The sequence below is a fragment of the Gorilla gorilla genome, chromosome 3 (assembly GCF_029281585.2).
Source record: "Gorilla gorilla gorilla isolate KB3781 chromosome 3, NHGRI_mGorGor1-v2.1_pri, whole genome shotgun sequence".
NCBI lineage: Eukaryota > Metazoa > Chordata > Mammalia > Primates > Hominidae > Gorilla > Gorilla gorilla.
The window spans coordinates 142401223-142428448 of record NC_073227.2 but is presented as its reverse complement, the minus strand read 5'-3'; the positions used below and the strand labels follow the sequence as shown (position 1 = coordinate 142428448).

Below are 27226 nucleotides of genomic sequence, written 5' to 3'. Positions count from 1 at the left end.
CGTTCCTGGTCCTGGCTATTTACAACCTGTTCTGTGTTTTATGGTGAGTTGGATATTGCACATTTATCATTTTCTTTCAAGATTCCGACAGGTCAAAAATGCTTTATCTGGTCAAACATGGATCAATTACAGGAAAAATCAGGGACTGTGTAAACATTCAAATGTTATAGTACCAAAAAGAATGCCTGGTTGGTTTACTTACCAAAACTACTCAATGCTGTAGTTTTTCACGAATATGGTTTGTTACCTGTAACTAGAAATAGCCCTTCTTTCTCAAAGTCTAAAAACATTTGCTATATCTAAGCATCTTTTAATTTCACAAATGGAGACTTAATGTTTTATTTTTTAAGTTCTAAACTGTATATAGAAATAAAAGATACTCACAGGCATTCATCACTAAATCCCCATGAATTTCTGGTTTCCAGTCATCCCATGATGTCTCAAATCCATCAGCAAAACGGATACAAAAGTTTTTGAAATGCCCTTTGCTAACCAGAGACTCTGAAGAGCACGCAGTGATGAGAGTACTTTCAATGGTTAATACCAAAGCAGAACCAGTGTCAAGGTCTCCAGTATGATTAGACTGCAAAATATATTAAAGAAGAAATAAGACAAAAGGTGACAATTTTTTAAACTTAGAAATCCTCACAGGATTCATAGGAATAGAAATCTAGAAACGGTCAAGCCTAGATATGTTCATTAAAGAGCAGCTTAGAAAGATGCCTTTTAAAAATTAAATTGCTTAAGTGAAATGTACTTGCCATGTGCATTTTTTTTCTTACTTAACATACAAAGGGCTATCTACATTTCTATCTCAAGCCTCTCTTTTAGTTGTGGGGAGATGCTCTCACTATGCCACCCACCTGTGGTGTTTATGGCCTTCCTAGGCAGTGCCCATTATGCTATTAAAAAACTACTATATTTCAGTTCCTGAAACACAAACATACCAATGCCAACCATCCTCAACCTGAAGTTTTTCTTAACACTGTCTTACCAAACAGAATCCTAAAAGATAAATTAATTCAACAACTGGTTACAAGTTATTAAGGTAAATTGTAACAGTAAAATATAGATCTCTATATGCTATTGTTAATAACTGTTGCTTCTTGGCCTGACAGGTGTTCATAGCCTTTTCTCTCTCTCATACACACATGTGCATGCAGTTACATATTCCTGAAAATTGGTCTTAAGTTGCAAAGAGAAAATTCCTGGTTTATGTGCACACTGCTTTGAAGTTTCATTACCATTAAATATTACAGTATAAAAGCATTTTGGAATTCCCTATTCTATTACAGGTTAAGTTTATTAAACAGTATTCTTAAATGTCCTTTTATTTCCATCTTATAAACAAGTCCATACCAATGACTTCCTTGTTAAAAAAGAAAACAATAAAATGATTCTGAAACTAAGCTTCTTTTTATGAAGGTAAAAATTAAGAGTTATCTGGTGGGTATCAATCTTATCACTATTCTGAAGCATATAAGAGTGCTTCAGAGAAAAGTCCCATGAGATTCAGATTTAATACATTGAGATGAGTAATGGTTGAAGGAATTCAATCTTACTTGCTACCTACTAAACAGTTATAAACTGTTACACTGAAAAATGTACTGTTATATTCTAAATACTTAGAAATGGTTATGTAGAAATGCCTGGCTCTTAATCCTGGAATATGACTTGACTTTTTGTACCTGTGCAGTATTTGTGATAGGTAGGCAAATTCCCAGATCATTGACAGTGAGCTGGAGAAAAAGAGTCCCAAAGGCCTGGGCTGATGTTTGCTGGATACCAGGTAGCATATCTACTACTTCCTTTGTAGCCATATGAATATCCTTATGTAAAGCCATTCGTTGTTCATTCCAGTTGTCATAGGCAGCCTTATAATTCAGCCAAAACAGCACAGCTTTTGATAATTAAGACAGGGCAGAAAGAAAATTAAAATCAACACTGTAAATCTATATGTTAAGTAAAGCTCAAAAGCTGCAAAATCCTGGTGCTTAATAAAAATTACACCCAGAAAACTGTAGCATTAGAATTAGGAAAGATCTAAGAGGACATATAGTCACCATTTTTTAAATAACAAATGAAAAAATAAAACAGAAAGCAGGCAACCACATAATGGCACAAGGAAGAAGAAAATCCAGGTCTGTTGATTCCCTCTAACTTATTTGTGAAATGCCTATTATATGTTAGATACTGGGATGGAATAACAAATGAAAACAGACATGGTGCTTAACTTCATCTGTAGAGCTGTTACTTCTTTTAAAATTCTTTAAGGTACATAATGCTAGGAACATACCATTAAAAGGATCTGATTTACAGAGAAAAGTCAAAGATGTTTGAGTTTGTTAAGCAGAAACAAACCTTAAGGAAAACCTTCACTTCACAGTAGTGTATAGATGGAGGGGCCTCTAAAAAGGACATAAAGATGGAGAGGCCAGAGAAGTAGGAGGAAAAGCAAATGCAGGTTGAGCATCCCTAATCCGAAATCCAAAATCCCAAAACTTTCTGAATGTTGATGTGATGCTACAAGTGGAAAATTCCACATCTGAACTCATGTGAGACTGCAGCCAAAATGCTGTCAAAACTTTGTTTCATGCACAAAATTATTTAAAATATTTTATAAAATTATCTTCAGGCTATGTGTATACAGTATATATGAAACATAAATAAATTTCATGTTTAAACTTGGGTCCCAGCCCCAAGATATCTCATTATGTATACACAAATATACCAAAATCTGAAAAAATCCAAAATCTGAAACACTTCGTGTCCCAATTACTTTGGAAAACCAGTACTCAACCTGTTTTGTGTCAAGGACACCAAGGGTACAAAATACTTTAAGAAGCTGATGAAAGCTGATGAGAGGTCAGTAAAATGAGAACTGAAAAACATGTACATGGGATTCAGCAAAATAAAATGTTATCTGTAACACTGCCAAAAGGGCAATTTTCTAACAGGATTCTGTTACTAGCCTATGTCCATCACTGATGAAGATCTTAAATGGCTTCTTAAATGGCTCCTCATTACTTCTAAAATACAGTTCAAACATATTTGCCCAATCCACATTAATTAGACCTTGTCTACCTGTTCAGCCTTCTTTCCCATTATTTTCTTCTATGAAACCTACTGCTATATTTTCTTAGACTTATGTGTTTAAACACATTCATTCTTATTCTCTCTCACTCAATGTTTATTTGGTTCTTATTGTATGCCAGGGACTGTTCTAGGCCCTGGGATATAAAAGTAAATGTCATTTCCTTATCTCCCTGGTGAACTCCTAATTCAAAGTCAAATCAAGAATTAGTTTCTCCTCTAAGAAGCATAGGGAAAGGTAGAGAATTCCTCAGAACCAAGAACACATCTCTAACTCCACTGTGTAGTCTACTTTGTTTTCTTTTCCACTGGATTGACAGGTCCTTGACGGCAGGGATACTGTTGTTTATTTTTGTATTCCACTTCTAGCCAGTACATGATAAATGTTTATAGAATATAAAAATAAACACAGTGCCAAAACACAAATGGGTGCATTAATTATCAAAACAAAAAAATTCAGCATTACAATTACATAATCTGAAGCAGACACTCTATGTATCCATCCAGAAGACAAAATAACTTTAAAATGTAAAATAACTTTTAAAAACTAAAGGGAAAAAGCAAGTTTGTTGTTTTTTTTTTGTATACACACATTTCAGATTTAGGAACCATTTAGCTGTCAAGCATTTACACCAGTAAACTACAAGATTCTTATCTAGCATTAACAAAGCATTCCTAGATCCCAGAGGATAGTAGTGATTGACTTTATCTTACCTCTATCAAAGGCCACAGGCTGTGCATAAACAATTGGTCTATTCAAAGTAATAAGCACAGCTTCCCTATCTGAAGAACCACTGATTTCTTCTCGGAGGGCATTTCTTAATCCAATTCTGGTTTTAAAATAGGCAACTTGATGAAAATCAGAACCAGCTTCCTCATAAACCTAGAATAAAATTTAAAGCTCAATAAAATAAAATAATGGAAAAAGTTTTAATATGAAACTAAACATTATTAATGGTATTGTTCACCAAAAAAACTATAATACATTTTTCTCAAATTCAGCTGTTAATGTATATTCCTTATACTCTGTACCATAAACACTTGAAATTAATATACAAAATAGCCATGCAAGAAGTAAATATGAAGTCATAGATAAACTTTATATAAAAGTTAGGATGAGGTCCATATTCTAAATGGCAATGTATTAAATATTTCAGAATAATTAGAACCTCTAAGAGATGACAAGAAATTTTTGTTCATTTTTTCCTCGTATCTTTAATGCAGCGATTCAGTTTTGAAACTGTGACTGGCATTTTTCTACTTGGTTCTTCAAAGAGGAAAAAAGATTAAAATCTACATAGTAATTTTTGGCAAAAATAAAAATAAAAAAATCTCCAATAAGCTGTGAACATTCATTTTTATAAAATAGAGAATCTAACTGCTGTTTTTTAACTTTATTTAACATTACTATATGCAGAACTTGCTAATATTCTACAGGAAAGGTATACACTTAACATTTTAAGAACTGAGTAATGTTAGTACAAGACTTTGAAATAAAAAATGTTTAGCAAAATAAAAAAAATTACAAGCAAATGATTACAAAGATACTGGATTAAGTTTTATGTGAGTGCATCTGCACTAAACTATAACAATATGCGGCTACAATTTTCAATGAAATGCCAAGGTAAATGAGTTTTCACTGAATTTATAATCAGAAACTTTAGGAAATTAAACTAAATATTTTTGTAAATATAATAATACATAAGTTACAGTAGTTAAAATTGATGTGCAAAATTTAAAAGCCATAGTTCTAACATCAACATATTCTGTACTCACCTGATGTTTGACAATTTGTCCTAATGCCAGATTTAAATCCACCTGGCATTTGCCAAACAGTTTCAGATAGCTGCTACTTCCTGGTGAAGCTTTGGTTTGAAGTCGGTTAGAAAGTTCCAGTTCAATCAATCCAGTTTCAAATCTTACAGCTCTCATTGATGGAGTAGTGGCCGTTACTTGAATACCCTAGCAGATTATATGTTAGGAGGAAAAAAATGAATCTTAAATCAACAACATATACCTACTCAAATGTAGTCTTTCAGTATATGATAAATAAAATAGTCGTGTTTTAAACCATGAACAGGCATACCTTGGAGATAATATGGGTTTGGTTCCAGACCATTGTAATAAAGTGGATCACACAAATTTTTTTGTTTTCCAGTGCATATAAAAGGTTATACTACAGTCCATTAAATGTGTAATACCATTATGTCTAAAAAACATTGTACATGCCTTAATTTAAAAAATACTTTGGCCGGGCGTGGTGGCTCACGCCTGTAATCTCACCACATTGGGAGGCTGAGGCAGGCAGATCACTTGAGGTCAAGAGGTCGAGACCACCCTGGCCAACATGGTGAAACCCTATCTCTACTAAAAATACAAAATTAGATGGGCATGGTGGTGTGTGCCTGTAATCCCAGCTACTCAGTAGGCTGAGGCAGGAGAATAGCTTGAACCAGGGAGTCGGAGGTTGCAGTGAGCCGAGATCATGCAACTGCACTCCAGCCTGAGACAGAGCAAGACTCTGTCTCAAAAACAAAACAAAACTTTATTGCTAAAAAATGCCAACAATCATCTCAGCTTTTAGTGGGTTGTAATTTTTTTGCTAGTGGAGGGTCTTGCCTTGATGTTGATGGCTGCTGACTGATCATGGTAGTGGTTGTTGAAGTCTGGGGTGACTGTGGCAGTTTCTTCAAATAAAATAACAATGAGGTTTGTGTCACTGATTGACTCTTCCTTTCATGAAAGACGTCTCTGTAGTATATGATGCTGTTTGATAGCATTTTACCCACAGCAGAACCTCTTCCAAAGTTACAGTCAATCCTTTCCATACCTTGCCACTGCTTCATCAACTAAGTTTATGGAACATTCTAAATCCTTTGTCATTTCAACAGTGTTTACAGCATCTTCACCAGGAGTAGATTCTATCTGAAGATAGAATTTCTTTGCTCATTCATAAGAAGGAACTCTTCACCCATTCAAGTTTTATCATGAGATTGCAGCAATTCAGTCCCATCTTCACGCTCCACATTTAATTCTAGTTCCCTTGCTATTTCCACCCTGTCTGCATTTACTTCCTCTACTGAAGTGTCTTGAGTCCCTCAAAGTAATCCATGAGAGTTGGAACCGACTTCTTCCAAAGTCCTAGTAATGTTGATATTAGCACCTCCTCTCATGAACCAAAGTGTTCTCTCTTCCAGAAGGTTTTCAATTTACTTTGCCCAGATCCATCTGAGGAATCACTATCTATGACAACTGTAGCCTTACAAAATGTATTTCTTAAATCATACACTTGAAAGTTGAAATTACTCAATTCATGAGCTGCAGAAGAAATATGTTAGGCATAAAAACGTTAATTTCCTTGTAAATTTTCACCAGAACTCTTAGGTGACCAGGTGCATTGTCAGTGAGCAGTAATATTTTTAAAGGACTCTTTGTTCTGAGCAGTAGACCCATAGTGGGCTTAAAATATTCAGTGAACCATGTTGTAAAAAGATGTGCTGTCATCAAGACTTTGTTGTCCCACTGATAGAGCATAGGCAGAGATTTAGCATAATTCTTAAGGGCCCTAGGATTTTCAGAATGGTAAATGAGCACTGGCTTCCACTTAAAGTCACCAGCTGCATTTGACCCTAACAAGAGTCAGCCTGTCCTTTGAAGCCAGGCATTGATTTCTCTCTAGCTGTGAAAGTCCTAGCTAGCATCTTTTTCCCATAGAAGGCTACATGGAAAAATCTGTCGTTTAGCGTAACCACCTTCATCAATTATTCTAGCTTGATCCTCAGTTTGCACTTTTATGTTATGAAGACAGGTTCTTTCCTTAAACATTATGAATCAATCTCTGCTAGCTTCCAAGTTTTCTTTTGCAGCTTCCTCACCTCTCCCAGCCTTCATAGAATTGAAGAAAATTAGGGCATTGCTCTGGATTAGGCTTTAGCTTAGGGGAATGTTGTGGCTGGTCTATCCACACCATTCAAACTTTCTCCATATCTGCAATAAGGCTGTTTGGCTTTCTTATCATTCCTGTGTTCACTGGAGTAGCACTTTTAATTTCGTTTAAGAACTTCACCTTTGCATTCACAACTTGGCTAACTGGCGCAAGAGACCTAGCTTTCAGCCTGTCTTGGCTTTTGACATATCTTCCTCACCAAGCTTAATCGTTTCTAGCTTTTGATTGAAAGTGAGAGATGTGCAACAACATTTAACGATTTAGTTTGCTATCCTACATTGGTGCAGCTCCTGGCGCCCCTAAACAATTCCCATAGCAATATCAAAGATTTCTGATCACAGAGCATTATAACAGACATATAATACTAATGAAAAAGTTTGAAATATTGTGAGAATTAGTAAAATATGACACACAGAAAGTGAATATATGCTATTGCAAAAATGGCACCTTCAATTCATAAAAAAACCTCAATACCTGTGAAACACAATAAAGCGAAGTGCAATAAAACAAGGTATGCCTGTATAGGATATGTCTAATGAACTGATAAAACTGGCAACATTAATTTCTCATGTTAGTAGCAATTTTTTCCCATTATGTTTCATTTTGATATTTTATATTTAAAATTTAGTATTCAATGGATTGAATACATTAAATACAATTAAATAACTTTTATGAACACCAGTATCTTAAATATTGGAAATATTAAGTTTTCTATTAAAATAATATAGTCTTTGTTTTGTTTTTTAAGACAGGTCTCACTCTGTTGCCCAGGCTCAAATGCAGTGGCACAACCACAGCTCACTGTAGCCTTGAACTTCCAGACTGAAGCAATCCTCCTGCTTTAGCCTCCGAAGTAACTGAGACTACAGGTGTGTGCCACCCACCTGGCTAATTTTTTTGTTTTTTCAAATTTTTTGTAGAGACAAAGTCTTGCTATGTTGCCAGGGCTAGTCTCAAACTCCTGGGCTCAAGCAATCCTCCTGCATCAGCCTTCTGAAAGTAATATAGTTAACTGGAAAAGTGCATAAAATATTTCTTGCAGAGTAAATTATAACAGCAGTACTTGAAGAAAAACAAAATGTTCGTCAGAAGGGAGTGGTTGAATAAACTGTTAAAACTGTACAACATACAATACAGATGTTCAAGAAGATAAAACTAATCTAAATATTCTAATATGGAAAGGTATCCAATTATTTTTCAAATGTATAAATATATGCATATATAAAAATACTAACAGGAAAAAAGTCCTAAAGCATATTCAAGGGGAGGAGCCAAGATGGCCGAATAGGAACAGCTCTGGTCTACAGCTCCCAGCGTGAGCAACGCAGAAGACGGGTGATTTCTGCATTTCCATCTGAGGTACCGGGTTCATCTCACTAGGGAGTGCTAGACAGTGGGCGCAGGTCAGTGGGTGCGCTCACCGTGCGCGAGCCGAAGCAGGGCGAGGCATTGCCTCACCTGGGAAGCGCAAGGGGTCAGGGAGTTCCCTTTCCGAGTCAAAGAAAGGGGTGAGGGGCGCACCTGGAAAATCGGGTCACTCCCACCCGAATATTGCGCTTTTCAGACCGGCTTAAAAAACGGCGCACCACGAGACTATATCCCGCACCTGGCTCGGAGGGTCCTACGCCCACGGAGTCTCGCTGATTGCTAGCACAGCAGTCTGAGATCAAACTGCAAGGCGGCAGCGAGGCTGGGGGAGGGGCGCCCGCCATTGCCCAGGCTTGATTAGGTAAACAAAGCAGCCCCGAAGCTCTAACTGGGTGGAGCCCACCACAGCTCAAGGAGGCCTGCCTGCCTCTGTAGGCTCCACCTCTGGGCGCAGGGCACAGACAAACAAAAAGACAGCAGTACCCTCTACAGACTTAAATGTCCCTGTCTGACAGCTTTGAAGGGAGCAGTGGTTCTCCCAGCATGCAGCTGGAGATCTGAGAACAGGCAGACCGCCTCCTCAAGTGGGTCCCTGACCCCCCGACCAGCCTAACTGGGAGGCACCCCCCAGCAGGGGCACACTGACACCTCACACGGCAGGGTATTCCAACAGACCTGCAGCTGAGGGTCCTGTCTGTTAGAAGGAAAACTAACAAACAGAAAGGACATCCACACCGAAAACCCATCTGTACATCACCATCATCAAAGACCAAAAGTAGATAAAACCACAAAGATGGGGAAAAAACAGAACAGAAAAACTGGAAACTCTAAAACGCAGAGCACCTCTCCTCCTCCAAAGGAACGCAGTTCCTCACCAGCAACGGAACAAACCTGGATGGAGAATGACTTGGACGAGCTGAGAGAAGAAGGCTTCAGATGATCAAATTACTCTGAGCTACGGGAGGACATTCAAACCAAAGGCAAAGAAGTTGAAAACTTTGAAAAAAATTTAGAAGAATGTATAACTAGAATAACCAATACATAGAAGTGCTTAAAGGAGCTGATGGAGCTGAAAACCAAGGCTCAAGAACTACGTGAAGAATGCAGAAGCCTCAGGAGCCGATGCGATCAACTGGAAGAAAGGGTATCAGCAATGGAAGATGAAATGAATGAAATGAAGCGAGAAGGGAAGTTTAGAGAAAAAAGAATAAAAAGAAATGAGCAAAGCCTTCAAGAAATATGGGACTATGTGAAAAGACCAAATCTACGTCTGATTGGTGTACCTGAAAGTGATGTGGAGAATGGAACCAAGTTGGAAAACACTCTGCAGGATATTATCCAGGAGAACTTCCCCAATCTAGCAAGGCAGGCCAACGTTCAGATTCAGGAAATACAGAGAACACCACAAAGATACTCCTCGAGAAGAGCAACTCCAAGACACATAATTGTCAGATTCACCAAAGTTGAAATGAAGGAAAAAATGTTAAGGGCAGCCAGAGAGAAAGGTCGGGTTACCCTCAAAGGGAAGCCCATCAGACTAATAGCGTATCTCTCGGCAGAAACCCTACAAGCCAGAAGAGAGTGGGGGCCAATATTCAACATTCTTAAAGAATTTTCAACCCAGAATTTCATATCCAGCCAAATTAAGCTTCATAAGTGAAGGAGAAATAAAATACTTTACAGACAAGCAAATGCTGAGAGATTTTGTCACCACCAGGCCTGCCCTAAAAGAGCTCCTGAAGGAAGTGCTAAACATGGAAAGGAACAACCGGTACCAGCCGCTGCAAAATCATGCCAAAATGTAAAGACCATCGAGACTAGGAAGAAACTGCATCAACTAATGAGCAAAATCACCAGATAACATCATAATGACAGGATCAAATTCACACATAACAATATTAACTTTAAATGTAAATGGACTAAATGCTCCAATTAAAAGACACAGACTGGCAAGTTGGATAAAGAGTCAAGACCCATCAGTGTGCTGTATTCAGGAAACCCATCTCACGTGCAGAGACATACATAGGCTCAAAATAAAAGGATGGAGGAAGATCTACCAAACAAATGGAAAACAAAAAAAGGCAGGGGTTGCAATCCTAGTCTCTGATATAACAGACTTTAAACCAACAAAGATCAAAAGAGACAAAGAAGGCCATTACATAATGGTAAAGGGATCAGTTCAACAAGAGGAGCTAACTATCCTAAATATATATGCACCCAATACAGGAGCACCCAGATTCATAAAGCAAGTCCTGAGTGACCTACAAAGAGACTTAGACTCCGACACATTAATAAGGGGAGACTTTAACACCCCACTGTCAACATTAGACAGATCAATGAGACAGAAAGTCAACAAGGATACCCAGGAATTGAACTCAGCTCTGCACCAAGCGGACCTAATAGACATCTACAGAACTCTCCACCCCAAATCAACAGAATATACATTTTTTTCAGCACCACACCACAACTATTCCAAAACTGACCACATACTTGGAAGTAAAGCTCTCCTCAGCAAACATAAAAGAACAGAAATTATAACAAACTATCTCTCAGACCACAGTGCAATCAAACTAGAACTCAGGATTAAGAATCTCACTCAAAGCCGCTCAACTACATGGAAACTGAACAACCTGCTCCTGAATGACTACTGGGTACATAACGAAATGAAGGCAGAAATAAAGATGTTCCTTGAAACCAACGAGAACAAAGACACAACATACCAGAATCTCTGGGACACATTCAAAGCAGTGTGTAGAGGGAAATTTATAGCACTAAATGCCCACAAGAGAAAGCAGGAAAGATCCAAAATTGACACCCTAACATCACAATTAAAAGAACTAGAAAAGCAAGAGCAAACACATTCAAAAGCTAGAAGAAGGCAAGAAATAACTAAAATCAGAGCAGAACTGAAGGAAATAGAGACACAAAAAACCCTTCAAAAAATCAATGAATCCAGGAGCTGGTTTTTTGAAAGGATCAACAAAATAGATAGACCGCTAGCAAGACTAATAAAGAAAAAAAGAGAGAAGAATCAAATAGACACAATAAAAAATGATAAAGGGGATATCACCACCGATCCCACAGAAATACAAACTACCATCAGAGAATACTACAAACACCTCTACGCAAATAAACTAGAAAATCTAGAAGAAATGGATACATTTCTCGACACATACACTCTCCCAAGACTAAACCAGGAAGAAGTTGAATCTCTGAATAGACCAATAACAGGAGCTGAAATTGTGGCAATAATTAATAGTTTACCAACCAAAAAGAGTCCAGGACCAGATGGATTCACAGCCGAATTCTACCAGAGGTACAAGGAGGAACTGGTACCATTCCTTCTGAAACTATTCCAATCAATAGAAAAAGAGGGAATCCTCCCTAACTCATTTTATGAGGCCAGCATCATTCTGATACCAAAGCCAGGCAGAGACACAACTAAAAAAGAGAATTTTAGACCAATATCCTTGATGAACATTGATGCAAAAATCCTCAATAAAATACTGGCAAACCGAATCCAGCAGCACATCAAAAAGCTTATCCACCATGATCAAGTGGGATTCATCCCTGGGATGCAAGGCTGGTTCAATATATGCAAATCAATAAATGTAATCCAGCATATAAACAGAGCCAAAGACAAAAACCACATGATTATCTCAATAGATGCAGAAAAAGCCTTTGACAAAATTCAACAACCCTTCATGCTAAAAACTCTCAATAAATTAGGTATCGAAGGGACGTATTTCAAAATAATAAGAGCTATCTATGACAAACCCACAGCCAATATCATACTGAATCGGCAAAAACTGGAAGCATTCCCTTTGAAAACTGGCACAAGACAGGGATGCCCTCTCTCACCGCTCCTATTCAACATAGTGTTGGAAGTTCTGGCCAGGGCAATCAGGCAGGAGAAGGAAATAAAGGGTATTCAATTAGGAAAAGAGGAAGTCAAATTGTCCCTGTTTGCAGACGACATGATTGTTTATCTAGAAAACCCCATTGTCTCAGCCCAAAATCTCCTTAAGCCCAAAATCTCCTTAAGCTGATAAGCAACTTCAGCGAAGTCTCAGGATACAAAATCAATGTACAAAAATCACAAGCATTCTTATACACCAACAACAGACAAACAGAGAGCCAAATCATGAGTGAACTCCCATTCACAATTGCTTCAAAGGGAATAAAATACCTAGGAATCCAACTTACAAGGGATGTGAAGGACCTCTTCAAGGAGAACTACAAACCACTGCTCAAGGAAATAAAAGAGGATACAAACAAATGGAAGAACATTCCATGCTCATGGGTAGGAAGAATCAATATCGTGAAAATGGCCATACTGCCCAAGGTCATTTACAGATTCAATGCCATCCCCATCAAGCTACCAATGACTTTCTTCACAGAATTGGAAAAAACTACTTTAAAGTTCATATGGAACCAAAAAAGAGCCCGCATCGCCAAGTCAATCCTAAGCCAAAAGAACAAAGCTGGAGGCATCACACTACCTGACTTCAAACTATACTACAAGGCTACAGTACCAAAACAGAGATATAGATCAATGGAACAGAACAGAGCCCTCAGAAATAACGCCGCATACCTACAACTATCTGATCTTTGACAAACCTGAGAAAAACAAGCAATGGGGAAAGGATTCCCTATTTAATAAATGGTGCTGGGAAAACTGGCTAGCCATATGTAGAAAGCTGAAACTGGATCCCTTCCTTACACCTTATACAAAAATCAATTCAAGATGGATTAAAGATTTAAACGTTAGACCTAAAACCATAAAAACCCTAGAAGAAAACCTAGGCATTACCATTCAGGACATAGGCATGGGCAAGGACTTCATGTCCAAAACACCAAAAGCAATGGCAACAAAAGCCAAAATTGACAAATGGGATCTAATTAAACTAAAGAGCTTCTGCACAGCAAAAGAAACTACCATCAGAGTGAACAGGCAACCTACAACATGGGAGAAAATTTTCGCAACCTACTCATCTGACAAAGGGCTAATTAATATCCAGAATCTACAATGAACTCAAACAAATTTACAAGAAAAAAACAAACAACCCCATCAAAAAGTGGGCGAAGGACATGAACAGACACTTCTCAAAAGAAGACATTTATGCAGCCAAAAAACACATGAAAAAATGCTGACCATCACTGGCCATCAGAGAAACGCAAATCAAAACCACAATGAGATATCATCTCACACCAGTTAGAATGGCAATCATTAAAAAGTCAGGAAACAACAGGTGCTGGAGAGGATGTGGAGAAATAGGAACACTTTTACACTGTTGGGGACTGTAAACTAGTTCAACCATTGTGGAAGTCAGTGTGGTGATTCCTCAGGGATCTAGAACTAGAAATACCATTTGACCCGGCCATCCCATTACTGGGTATATACCCAAAGGACTATAAATCATGCTGCTATAAAGACACATGCACACGTATGTTTATTGCGGCATTATTCACAATAGCAAAGACTCGGAACCAACCCAAATGTCCAACGATGATAGACTGGATTAAGAAAATGTGGCACATATACACCACGGAATACTATGCAGCCATAAAAAATGATGAGTTCATGTCCTTTGTAGGGACATGGATGAAATTGGAAACCATCATTCTCAGTAAACTATCGCAAGAACAAAAAACCAAACACCGCATATTGTCACTCATAGGTGGGAATTGAACAATGAGATCACATGGACACAGGAAGGGGAATATCACACTCTGGGGACTGTGGTGGGGTGGGGGGAGGGGGGAGGGATAGCATTGGGAGATATACCTAATGCTAGATGACGAGTTAGTGGGTGCAGCGCACAAGCATGGCACATGTATACATATGTAACTAACCTGCACAATGTGCACATGTACCCTAAAACAAAGTATAAAAAAAAAAAAGAATATTCAAATAATTATTGTTAAAGCTTTTTTCTCTGAGTAGATGGAGTTATAGATCATTTTTATTTTCTGTTTGGTAATTTATGTAAGATACAAATTTTCTATAACAAGCATATATTAATTGATTAGAAAAATTTTTATAAAAGTATCATTATATTTATATTACCTTGAACTGCAAGTTTAGGGAATAGAGGAGAATTTTAGGTTTATCTCCATCTGCTGTTCCATCATGTTCGTTCCAGAGAGGAATAGGCTGCTCCCCACCTAAAGGAAAGAAGAGTTCGGGACAATTTTTTTTAAAAAGAAAAAAAATAACTATTTTGTGCATTAAAAAAAAATCCTCACAAAATATTTTCTTTTTACTGACCACTGATACAGAGATCTTTAGCTAAGTTACATTTAACTGAGACAGATATATGAAAGATAGGGATAATTCTGCATATGTAGACATTTATTAATAATATTTTATATTCAATTAAAACACTGTATATATTATTGAACCAAAACATGTGTTTATACATCTCAGAAAACACATTTGAGGGAAAAAAGTAAACTGGACTAATTTCTTCAACTAATAATGTGAATTCTGTTGCAGGGCCCCTGGTGGTGAAGTTACTATTAAGAGAGCATTTTTTTTTTTGGCCTGGGCAATGTGGCATACAGAAAATAATGTTCTAATATCTTAATATCTTACTTCTGTTTCCACTTCTCTTTCCATTGATTTGAAAACATTCTGCCTGCCTATCTTTCAAATATTCTATCTTACAATGATTAATCTTTTTGTACATATGTTGAGTTTATCATCATCCCAGGGAGTCTGTATAGGTGGAATGGAATTTTTTTTTCCCCTATTAGGGACCACAGATATTATCAAAATAACTAAGAACCAAATAGATAAAAAGCAGATTTTGTTTGTTTTGAAGGAGAAATTAATCTTTTTTGGGCTTTTGAAATTTAGGGGTCAAAAATCCATTTAGTTAGTACTATGATAAAAATATTTTTTAGTTTTCTACTAGAACAGAAAATAGGAAGAAAATAGAGGCAGCAGTCAACAGAAGGTACATCCAAGATAAGACCAAGAAAAGGGAGACAAGGACATAACTTGGCCCCCCAAAAAAGACCTTTGTACATAAAGATGAATAAATACACCAGAAAGGGAATGAAAGAATGATATGGATGAAGAGATGGGAAGTAAAGTATTAAGGATTTGTGGATCGGTTATACCAGAACATATTAATTAACATATATTTGGGCCAGGCACGGTGGCTCATGCCTTAATCCCAGCACTTTGGGAGGCTAAGATGGGTGGATGACCTGAGGTCAGGAGTTCGGGACTAGCCTGGCCAACATGGAGAAACCCCATCTCTACTAAAAATAAAAAAAATTAGCTGGGTGTGCTAGTGGGCACCTGTAATCCCAGCTACTCGAGAGGCTGTGGCAGGAGAATCACTTGAACCCAGGAGGAGGCAGAAGTTGCAGTGAGCCGAGATGGCACCACTACATTCCAGCCTGGATGACAGAGACTGACTCAAAAACAAAATAAAAAAACATATATTTGTATTTTGGAAGAATAAACTATATGTGTCTTTGTAGATTATATGTGTCTTTGTACACTTAGTGCCTGCCTGTACGCTTGTACCTTTCCTCTCTGAGCTATCCTTCTCTAAAATATACAGCATACAGATTACATTTTCTTTTCTTCAACTTATAATTAAGTACTTCTCTCTGCCTCCTAACTCAAATCTACAATCATCCCTTACCTAAGCCTCATCACTGATAACCCTACCTACAGCCATACACATATATACATATATGTATGTGTGTATTTGTGTGTATATAATATCACCCCCCCCAACCCAGCTATCAACTACCTCTTCCCATCCCTGTTGTCTCTATCTTCCATCTACTACCAGGAAAGCTTCCACTGTCTTATATTATGCTTTTCATTTCCCTGATTCTCTAACTTCATTTGCATATGGCTTTTTGTTGCCATTATTATTTGGAAATCTCAAATTCATTCATTCCTTTGATCCAGTAGCAGGTGGTGTTTAGCTTACTTTTCAATGCTATTTCCAAAACATTAAACTACTACTGTCTCTGCTTTTCATCATTTGAATTCCAAACCACAGCCCTCTTACACATCCCTGTTCCTTGAGCTCACTTTCCTTAAATGACTTTATCCCCTCACTTACATTCTGTTCTTATTCATTTTTTACTCCTAAGTAGTTATGTGTAAATTCTAATACCTCATATTTGCTTACTGAGTGCATATATTTATCAATTCTAATACCTAATATTTGAGTGCTTACTGAGTGCCAAGTGCTCTTCTAAGTTCTTTATCACATTTTGTTTATTCAAACTCTTTCTGATACACCCTTATCAGCATTTGGTCCTTCCTTCCTACATGATGTTTGCCAAAAAATACACATTTCTGTATATTAATTTATCTACACAGCAATTTCCCTAATTAAAGAATTCTTAAGGGGAAGGGCCATATATATGTGGATCCTAGCAAGCAGTACCTTAGCTGACCCTCAGTGTTTTCCTGAACGCAATTATAAAGCACCTATGTTGCTTGGTGATCCAACTCTTCATATTCTGTCATTTCTCCAACACACTCCTCACAACAATTACTGCAAGTCTTTATAATTTTCCTCATACTCCCACAATTCTTATCTCATTCTCAGCAAATAAATGTGTCTTTCAGTCCCAGTTTCTTGCTATTTTCTTTCATCAAACTGTCCCTCTCTTGAAAGGCGCTCAGTCATCAAAAAGTAGAACTTACTCAAGTATCAGTTCGAATCATTCCTATGCCTCAATACATCCTCTATTTATACTACTTAACTTCTTCATTCATCAAAAATTCATTTAAATCTTTTATTATTATATGTTTAAATACCTAATGTTCCAAACAGAAGTATAATGTTCCAAACAGAAGTAAGTAAAATTTTTACCCACATATCTTTGTAATTTGCTCATCACCTAGTTTGGGGTCATATGTTTTTAAAGTTCTGAATAAGTAACTATGGAATGGATTATAGAATCTTCTTTTATGTTTTCTAAGATACGGTTGCAATTTCTACTCTGAAATACAGAATGAGTTATGTTATAGAGAGGAAAATATTACATGAAATAATGTCTACATTTTGAGGATTTGTTAGAATACTGCCACAAAAAATTGTTTATGACTCTATGTATATCTTGACACTTTCTAACAGGATGGGTGACATTAAGCTAAGAGAGTTCTTAGTTTCTCTTGGCTCTATAGGCAAGAGCATGGTGCAGGTTATTTAGGAATCATCATGAGATACAACAAACACAACACAATAGGTGATCAAATAAAAACTACATGATTCTGATTTTGAAAGTTAGCTGTCTTATCTATTTGTTCAATTAAATAATAAATAGTATTTTATCTAAGTAATAAGAATCAAAACAAATCTGAAGAAAATATGAATCTACTATTATGATCTATCTATGTATCTAATATTGGCTACTCTTGTCTTTTCTTTTTCTTCAACCTTTTATTTTAAGTTCTGTAGGATACGCACATTTGTTACATAGGTAAATGTCTGCCATGGTGGTTTACTGCACACATCAACCCATCACCTAGGTATGAAGCCCAGCATCCATTAGCTATTCTTCCTGATGCCCTCCCTCCTGCTGTCCCTGCCGACAGGTCCCAGTGTGTGTTGTTCCCCTCCCTGTGTTCATGTGTTCTCATTGTTCAGCTCCCACTGATAAGTGAGAACATGCAGTGTTTGCTTTTCTGTTCCTGCATTAGTATGCTGGGGATAACAGCTTCCAGCTCCATCAATATCCCTGCAAAGGACATGATCTCATTCCTTTTTGTGGCTGCACAGCATTCCATGGTGTATATATACCACATTTTCTTTATCCAGTCTATCATTGATGGGCATTTAGGTTGATTCCATGTCTTTGCTATTGTGAATAGTGCTGCAATGAACATACGCATGCATGTATCTTTACAATAGAATGATTTATGTTCCTTTGGGTATATACCCAGTAATGGGATTGCTGGGCCAAATGGTATTTTTGCTTCCAGATTTTTTAGGAATTGCCCCAACACTGTCTTCTACAATGGTTGAACTAATTTATGCTCCCACCAACAATGTGAAAGCATTCCTTTTTCTCTGCAACTTCGCCAGCATCTGTTGTTTCTTGACTTTTTAATAATAGCCATCCTGACTGGTGTGAGATAGTATCTAATTGTGGTTTTGATTTGCATTTCTCTGATGATCAGTGATGCTGAGCTTTTTTCATACGTTTGTTGGCCACATGAATGTCTTCTTTTGAGAAGTGTCTGTTCATGTCCTTTGCCCACTTTTTAATGAGTTTTTTTTTCTTGTAAATTTAAATTACTTGTAGACTCTGGATATTACATCTGTCAGATGGATAGATTTCAAAAAATTTTCCCCATTCTGTCTGTTTAGTCCGATGGTAGTTTCTTTTGCTGTGCAGAAGCAGCTCTTTAGTTTAATTAGATCCCATTTATCAATTTTTGCTTTTGTTGCAATTGCTTTTGGAGTTTCCATCATGAAATCTTTGCTGGTGCCTATGTCCTAAATGGTATTGTCTAGATTTTCTTCTAGGGTTTTTATAGTTTTGGGTTTTACATTTAAGTCTTTAATCCATCTTGAGTTAATTTTTGTATAAGGTGTAAAGAAGAGGTCCAGTTTAAATTTTCTGCATATGGCTAACCAATTTTCTCAGCACCATTTATTAAACAGGGAACCCTTTCCCCATTGTTTGTTTTTTCTCAAGTTTGTCAAAGATCAGATGGTTGTAGGTGTGTGGTCTTATTTCTGAGTTCTCTATTCTGTTTCATTGGCCTATGTGTCTGTTTTTGTACCAGTACAATGCTGTGTTAGTTACTGTAGCCTTGTAGTATAGTTTGAAGTCAGGTAGTGTGATGCCTCCAACTTTTTTCTTTTTGCTTAGGATTGTCTTGGCTATTTGGGCTCTTTTTGGTTCCATGTGAATTTTAAAATAGTTTTTTCTAATGTTGTAAAGAATGCCAATGGTAGTTTAATGGGAATAACATTGAATCTATAAATTACTTTGGGCAGTATGGCCATTTTCACAATATTGACTCTTCCTATCCATGTGCATGAAATGTTTTTCCATTTGTTTGTGTCCTCTCTGATTTCCTTGAGCAGTGCTTTGTAGTTCTCCTTGAAGAGGTCCATCACTTCCATTGTTAGCTGTATTCCTAGGTATTTTATTCTCTTTGAAGTGATTGTGAATGGGAGTTCATTCATGATTTGGCTCTCTTCTTGCCTGTTATTGGTGTATAGGAATGCTAGCAATTTTTGCACATTGCACAACTTTGCTGAAGTTGCTTATCAGCTTAAGAAGCTTTTGGGCTGAGATGATGGGGTTTTCCAAATATAGGATCCTATCATCTGCAAACAAAGATAATTTGACTTCTCTTCCTATTTGTATACACTTTCTTTCTCTTGCCAGACTGACCTGGCCAGAACTTCCAATACTATGTTGAATAAGAGTGGTGAGAGAGAGGGCATCCTTGTCTTGTGCCAGTTTTCAAGGGGAATGCTTCCAGCTTTTGCACATTCAGTACGATATTAGCTGTGGGTTTGTCATCTATATCTTATTATTTTGAGGTATGTATCTTCAATACCTAGTTTATTGAGAGTTTTTAACATGAAGGGATGTTGAGTTTTATCAAAGGCCTTTTATGCATCTATTGAGATAATCATGTGGTTTTTGTCTTTAGTTCTGTTTCTGTGATGAGTTGCATTTATTGATTTGAACCAACCTTGCATCCTGGGGATGAAGCCCACTTGATTGTGGTGGATAAGCTTTTTGATATGCTTCTGGATTCGGTTTGTCAGTATCTTTTTGAGGATTTTTGCATCAATGTTGAACAGGGATATTGGCCTGAAGTTTTCTTTTTTTGTTGTATCTATGTCAGGTTTAGGTATGAGGATGATAGTGGCCTTATAAAATGAGTTAGGGAGGAGTCCCTCCTTTTCATTTTTTTGGAATAGTTTCAATAGAAATGGTACAAGCTCTTCTTTGTACATCTGGCCAGATGTGAAATTCTAGGTTGGAAATGTTTTTCTTTAAGGATGTTGAATATTGGCCCCCAGTGTTTTCTGGCTTGTAGGGTTTCCACTGAGAGGTCTGCTATTAGGCTGATGGGTTTCCCATTGTAAGTGACCTGGCCTTTCTCGCTGGCTGCCCTTAACTTTTTTTCTTTCATTTCAGCCTTGGATAATCTGACGATTATGTGTCTTGGGGTTGATCTTCTCGTGGAGTGTCTTACTGGGGTTCTCTGCATTTCCTGAATTCGAATGTTGGCCTGTCTTGCTCAGTTGGGGAAGTTCTCCTGGATGATATCCTGAAGTATGTTTTCCAAGTTGGTTCCATTCTCCCCATCTCTTTCAGGTACCCCAATCAGTCATAGGTTTGGTCTTTTTATATAATCTCATAGTTCTCAGAGGTTTTGTTTGTTCCTTTTCTTTTTTCTCTATTGTTGTCTGCCTGTCTTATTTCAGAAAGACAGTCTTCAAGCTCTGAGATTCTTTCCTCCACTTGGTCTATTGTGCTGTTGATACTTGTGAGTGCATTGTGAAGTTCTCCTACTGTGTTTTTCAGCTCCAACAGGTCAGTTATGTTCCTCTTTAAAATGGCTATTTTGGTTATCACCTCCTGTATGTTTTGTCACGATTCTCAGCTTCTTTCCATTGGGTTAGAACATGTTCTTTTAGCTCAGCTAAGTTTATTATTACCCACCTTCTGAAGCCTACTTCTGTCAATTCAGCCATCTTAGCCTCAGCCCAGTCCTGTGCCCTTGCTGGAGAGGTGTTGCAGTCATCTGGGAGAGAACAGACACTCTGGCTTTTTGAGTTTTCAGCATTTTTGGATTGATTTTTTTTCTCATCTTTGCGGGCATATCTACCTTCAATCTTTGAGTTTGCTGACCTCTGAATGGGGTTGTTGTGGGGCTTTTTGGTTGATGTTGTTGTTTTCTGTTTATTTTTCTTTTTACAGTGGGGCCACTCTTCTGTAGGGCTGCTGCAGTTTGCTGGGGGTCCCCTCCAGACTCTAGTGTTCTGAGTTCCTCCTGTACCAGGTTCCTCCTGCACCAGGTATCAGTGAAGGCTGTGAAACAGCAAAGATGACAGCCTGCCCCTTCCTCTGGGGCCTCTGCCCCAGGTACCGACCTAATGCTGGACCGAACACTCCTACAGGAGGTGTCTGGAGACCCCTGTTGGGAGGTCTCATCCAGTTGGGCAGAATGGGGTCAAGGACCTGCTTAAAGAAGCAGTCTGGCTGCCCCTTGGCAGAGCAGGTGTGCTGCCCTGGGGGAAACGCCCCTCATCCAGACCACCGGGACTCTCCAGAGCCAGCAGGCTGAAAAGGCTAAGTCAGCTGAACTGCAGAGATGGCAGCGCCCCACCCCCCAGGGAGAGATCAGAGTTCTGTGAGTTATGTATGTATAACTCTGGTTGGAGTTGCTGAAATTCCTGCAGGGAGGCCCTGCCCAGTGAGGAGGGATGGACCAGAGTCCCACTTAAAGAAATAGTCTGGCCACAATCTGGCATAGTGGAGCCCCACTTAAAGAAGCAGTCTGGCAACATCTGGCACAGCAGCTGTGCTGTCTTGTGGGGAACTCCTCCCAGTCTGGACTGCCCGGACTCCCTGGAGCAGGCAGGCTAGACCTGCTGACTTGAACTGCAGAGATGGCGGCTCTCCCAGGGGCCGTCTCAGGCAGTCTCCAGCCTTCTGCTGTTGGCCGGCTGGAATTCCAAGCCAGTGGTTCTTAACTTGTGAGTTGTCCTCGGAGTGGGGTCTGTAAAATGACACTGCTTGAATTCCTGGATTCAGCCTCCTTCCTAGGGGAATGCATGGATGGATTTCCTGCCTTGCTGGAATTCCCAGGGCCGGAGTATGCAAAACTCCTGTGTCTCTGTGCGTGCCCGAGTGGCTGCTTCACCGAGACTCCACACAGCTCTGTGCTTCGGACCCAAGGCCCCGGTGGTAGGACTCACAAGGGGAATCTCCTGATCCACAGGTTGCAAAGATCTGTGGGAAAAACCTGGTTTTCCCGGGCAGGGTCACACAGTCACACATAGCCTCCCTTGCCTGGGGGTGGGGGCTCCCTGGCTTTTTGCTGCTCCTGGGTGGGCCATCACCTCACCCTGCTTTTCCTTGCCCTCCGTGGTGGAGCCGTCTGCCTAGTCCCTCCCAAAGCAAGAAACTGAATACATCAGTTGAAAGTGCTGAATTCACTCACCATTTTCATTCCTCTGTGTGAGAGTCCTGGACTACAGCTGCTTCTACCGTCCTACTTTTGTGTCAATCAAGTTTTATTTCATAGTATAAGTATGGCCCGCCGTCCTACTTTTGTGTCAATCAAGTTTTATTTCATAGTATGGCATAAATATATAAGTTTAAGTGCATCATATCCTATATACTTGATTAAGCTATTAACTTGCTTATTTTGAAATTATAGCTAGCCTCATATTTTTCTGAAAAGTATTAGCATGACTTAAGAAGTGTTATTAAGGAGTTTATTTCCTAAGGGAGACTAGACTAAGTAAAAAACATCAGATTTTTTTTTTTTTTTGGATGAGCCTTTGGGGTATCAGTTCCTTGAGGCTCCTTTCCAACCCTTCTTTAAGTTAGGTACCCCAATTTTCCTGTGTTTGGAGACCTCTCCTGATACCCATGATTTACTGAAGTACATTCTCAGAGGTACCAAGAGGTCCTCCATTAGTTCTTTTAAATAACTTCGATGTGTCTCATTTGGACCTGTAGATTTATATACAAGTTGGTTGGATAGGCTTATTGTTTCTCTAGTTATTCTCATAACCAGGCAAATATCTCATCAATTTCCATTTTCTTAATATTCATGCTTTTTAATTATCCTTTTCACTTGGTTAAAAGCAGATTCTTTTTCAATTTTCACTTACTTAAGTAGAGCGAAATCTTCATGTTATATTACCTAACAGTATACTTCCTTAACATACTATTGTCTTCTGACAGTCTAAATGTAAGCCTTTCACTTTTTCATATTCTCTTAAATCATTTTGCTAAACAAATACATGTTTTAACATATCTGAAATCATCTTAGATTTTTACATTGCTTAGCACACTTTCACTTTGAATATTGTAATACTAATACTCTAAATGTCTAGAGCTTCGTGAATATTCACACCTGTCTAATTTTTCTTATACTCAAGTTGTTTTACAAAAAAAAAATGGCTTTGTGTCTGTTCATTTGATAATCCATCTCTGAAGATAAAACTGTTTGATGGGCTGGGCACAGTGGCTCATGCCTGTAATCCCAGCACTTTGGAAGCCAAGGCACGCAGATCACAAGGTCAAGAGATCAAGACCATCCTGGCCAACATGGTGAAACCCTGTCTCTACTAAAAATACAAAAAATAGCTGGGTGTGGTGGTGCATGCCTGTAGTCCCAGCTACTTGGGAGGCTGAGGCAGGAGAATCGCCTGAACCCGGGAGGCAGAGGTTGAAGTGAGCTGAGATCGCGCCATTGCACACCAGCCTGGCGACAAAGTGAGACTCCATCTCAAAAAAAAAAAAAACAAAAAAAAACTGTTTGATGCATGAGCACACCTTAAAGGCCTATTTGTTTTGTTTGCCTATCACAACCTTGAATACCTTTTATCTAGTTTCAGAAAGAAAAGTTTAAAATTTAAAAGCAAAAGCTCAACCATTCACAAAACATACTAAACAATAATTTTAGCTTATGGAACCATAAGAGACGCTATTATATTATTTGCATTAATTCCACAGTATTTTATGTCTTTATCAACAAATATATACCTGGCCCAATTCTAAGATGGTAACCTCCTTATGTGCTTCTAAGATGGCTGTACATTAAAAATAGTCTATTCTGTTTACTTGATCAGTGCTTACTTACATCTTTCTGAAACCCAAGCATTCTTGAAAGTCCTTCGTGGACAAATAAGGTAATCAATTTTTTAAAAAAGTATTTTCCTAACAAACTTGATGATTGTTATGAACATTAGTCTTCCTACGTAACAGAAAATGTCCTAACACTAAATGTAACATGATGGAAAATCATGAAGAATATAAGAAAAAATTAGGAAAATAACTGAAGATTATGGGAGAGGGAAGAAGCAATACAGAGATCAGAGTACTGAGAAATTTGAGCTACAAGGGTTCAAAGTATTCCCTCTCAATATTCTGTTATGTTCTTTGGCCTTGACAGAATAACTGAATGCCTATGCAGCATCAGGCCCTGTGGCCAGCTAAATCATATGTGATTTACACTTTAGCTATTTTCTCAAGGTTCATGGCTGTCGCTAAAGTCAGAAAGAAATGGTTCAAGGAGCAGATCTAGCCACTCCTTTGTCACTATCATCTGATTCTCTCACAGTAAACAGCAAGTCTTCATGGTTAGAAATATTAATTTCCAGTCCTCTTTGTCCATCTTATTCTTCATAGACCTTGGGATATACTTTCATCTCCTGACTACAATCTAAAGGTTAAGAAAAGCCTTTCTCTTTAATCAAAACTACCTTAAGAGAGGCTTACCCTGACAGTCTGATACTAGGAACTCCACAACACTTGTTTTTTTTACCATAAGAAATACAAGATTAGTTCATGTAAGAGTCTATTTATTTTTTAATTATATATTATATATAATATATATTATATAGTATGTTATATAATATATAATATTATATATGTGTGTGTGTGTGTGTGTGTGTATATATATATATATATATATATATATATATATTTTTTTTTTTTTTTTTTGAGACGGAATCTCGCTCTATTGCCCAGGCTGGAGCACAGTGGCGCCATCTCAGCTCACTGCAAGCTCCACCTCCCAGGTTCACGCCATTCTCCTGCCTCAGCCTCCCAAGTAGCTGGGACTACAGGCGCCCACTACCACGTCAGGCTAATTTTTTGTATTTTTAATAGAGATGGGGTTTCACCGTGTTAGCCAGGATGGTTTTGACCTCCTGACCTAATGATCCACCCGCCTCGGCCTCCCAAAGTGCTGGGATTACAGGCGTGAGCCACCATGCCTGGCTTATATTTTTTCAGTAATAAAACTATCTTGAAAGTATTCTTTAGAACTCATAAGTTTACCAGCTTGATATAGTCTTAACAACTTTCCTATCATAAAAAATGTCATAATGTGATTTTTACCAGGTAAATGGGACACACCAAAACTTGTGTATGTTTCCCAAGTTAAGGCTTCTTCAGTGGCAGAAAGGAATTTTACTATATATTTATTTCTTCCTTAATGATTTCTAGTCAACCATTTTTGGAAAAACTCCATGGCTACCAATGATCTGATCTTTTAAGACCTAACTTGTAAAATTCTACAGCTCTGCAGGGCTTCCTCAATATGATCATTAAGTAGCTTCCTGACCTCAGATACAGCCAGAACCAGCCCAGGAGAATCAAGGAAACTGGCTGCTCACACAGCTGCTACATAATGTAGTTCCTTCGTCCAAGGAGCACTGTCCTCCTTCAGACCCTTATCAAATACTGGTACATATGCCCTGCCTGCATCCTCTCTACCTCTCCTTTCTTGCCAAACTAGGCTTCATTCTTAAGTTTTGGGATACGACTTCTTCTGAGAAGCCTTTTCTGATCCTTTAGACTACAGTAGTTTCTCCTATGACACAGACTCATAGCACCCTGTTCTTGTCATTCACCGAACTCATCAAAATTGTAAGTGAATACCTAGATACTTTATAAATTTGTTAAATGAATGAATTAATCCATGAGCATAAAGGAAACTCCTTTTGATGCCAATTTATGGATGTGGCTTAAAAATTCTTTTAACATGATAACATTCATACAAAAAATACTCAGCATTAAGAACTGTTATACAGTCAACTTTTCACCCTAATTCCCTAATACTTTAGCTTGTGAAAAATGTAGAGCAATGACTAAGCTCAACTGTAAGCTATTCTTGAGGAACAGCAAAAATATAATGAGGGTTTCCACAGACAATTTACCATGCTGCCAGCATATAGCCATCATCTGGTATAGACAAAAGGTTGAAATCTTAGTAGCTATCTAAATGTTGTTCCCAAATGAGTATGATTAATTTGGTTAATAGACATACTGTAAGCTTTTCTTTTTTCAGGGTGAAACATAAAGGAGCTTTCTGAAGTTTATGAATCTTAAATGTGTATATTATACATGACAAAAATGATAAGCAAACACTGTAGGTGGAAAAGCCATAAAAGGAATGCACAGTTTCTTAGGAGTTATTTGACAACTATATCCAAATGCTGGATCAATACTTATACCACAGACATATGGGATATCACACGGTCAATGAGAATAAAAACCTACACCTATACTATAAGGTACTAGATCATCTTACCAGAAACTTTTTGTATTACTTCATTAACTTCCTTCATGAACACTTTCTGTACAAATACCAAGTGGTTTAGAAGATCAGTTGTAAGATTATGTTCAAAGGAACCAACCTGCCAGACAAAATCATATTAGATTAACACTGATTATATTAGCTTTACACTTTTTTCTTACATAAATCACCCTAAACTGAGGAAAAAAGGGATAATTATCTCTATATGATTTGAAATCAATATATTGAAGAAAAGTTAAAAATATTCAGCGTTCCTAATACGTTACTGGCCAGACACTATTATAGTACACTCCCAAAATGGGTTTTGTTTTTTGTTTCTTAATAACAGTAGTTAATAAGGTATGAGAAGTCTGGGGAGCAAATCGAAGTTATATATTTAACTTGCTAATTTTGAAATTAAATTTTCTCCTAGAGTAAAATTTACTTTTAATGATCATTTTAATGGCCACTTTTGTGGTCTTAGAATCATAGACGAGTTAAGTAAAAATAGATTTATTTATTTATTTATTTAGAGA

The 27226-nt window shown here is 37.8% G+C and overlaps 1 protein-coding gene across 13 annotated transcripts in view; it reads right to left on the bottom strand.

Moving 5' to 3' along the window:
* Positions 1 to 27226, bottom strand: part of BLTP1 (bridge-like lipid transfer protein family member 1) — a 215442-nt gene that overhangs the window by 51921 nt on the left and 136295 nt on the right. For all 13 annotated transcript variants that reach the window (XM_055385628.1, XM_019025467.4, XM_055385634.2 and 10 more), the window contains 6 exons: positions 26706 to 26811; positions 14478 to 14575; positions 4870 to 5055; positions 3808 to 3976; positions 1689 to 1900; positions 385 to 583 (listed from right to left, as the gene is read on the bottom strand). In XM_055385628.1, coding sequence (XP_055241603.1) covers positions 385 to 583; positions 1689 to 1900; positions 3808 to 3976; positions 4870 to 5055; positions 14478 to 14575; positions 26706 to 26811 — 970 coding nt within the window. The remainder of the gene's footprint in view (positions 1 to 384; positions 584 to 1688; positions 1901 to 3807; positions 3977 to 4869; positions 5056 to 14477; positions 14576 to 26705; positions 26812 to 27226) is intronic.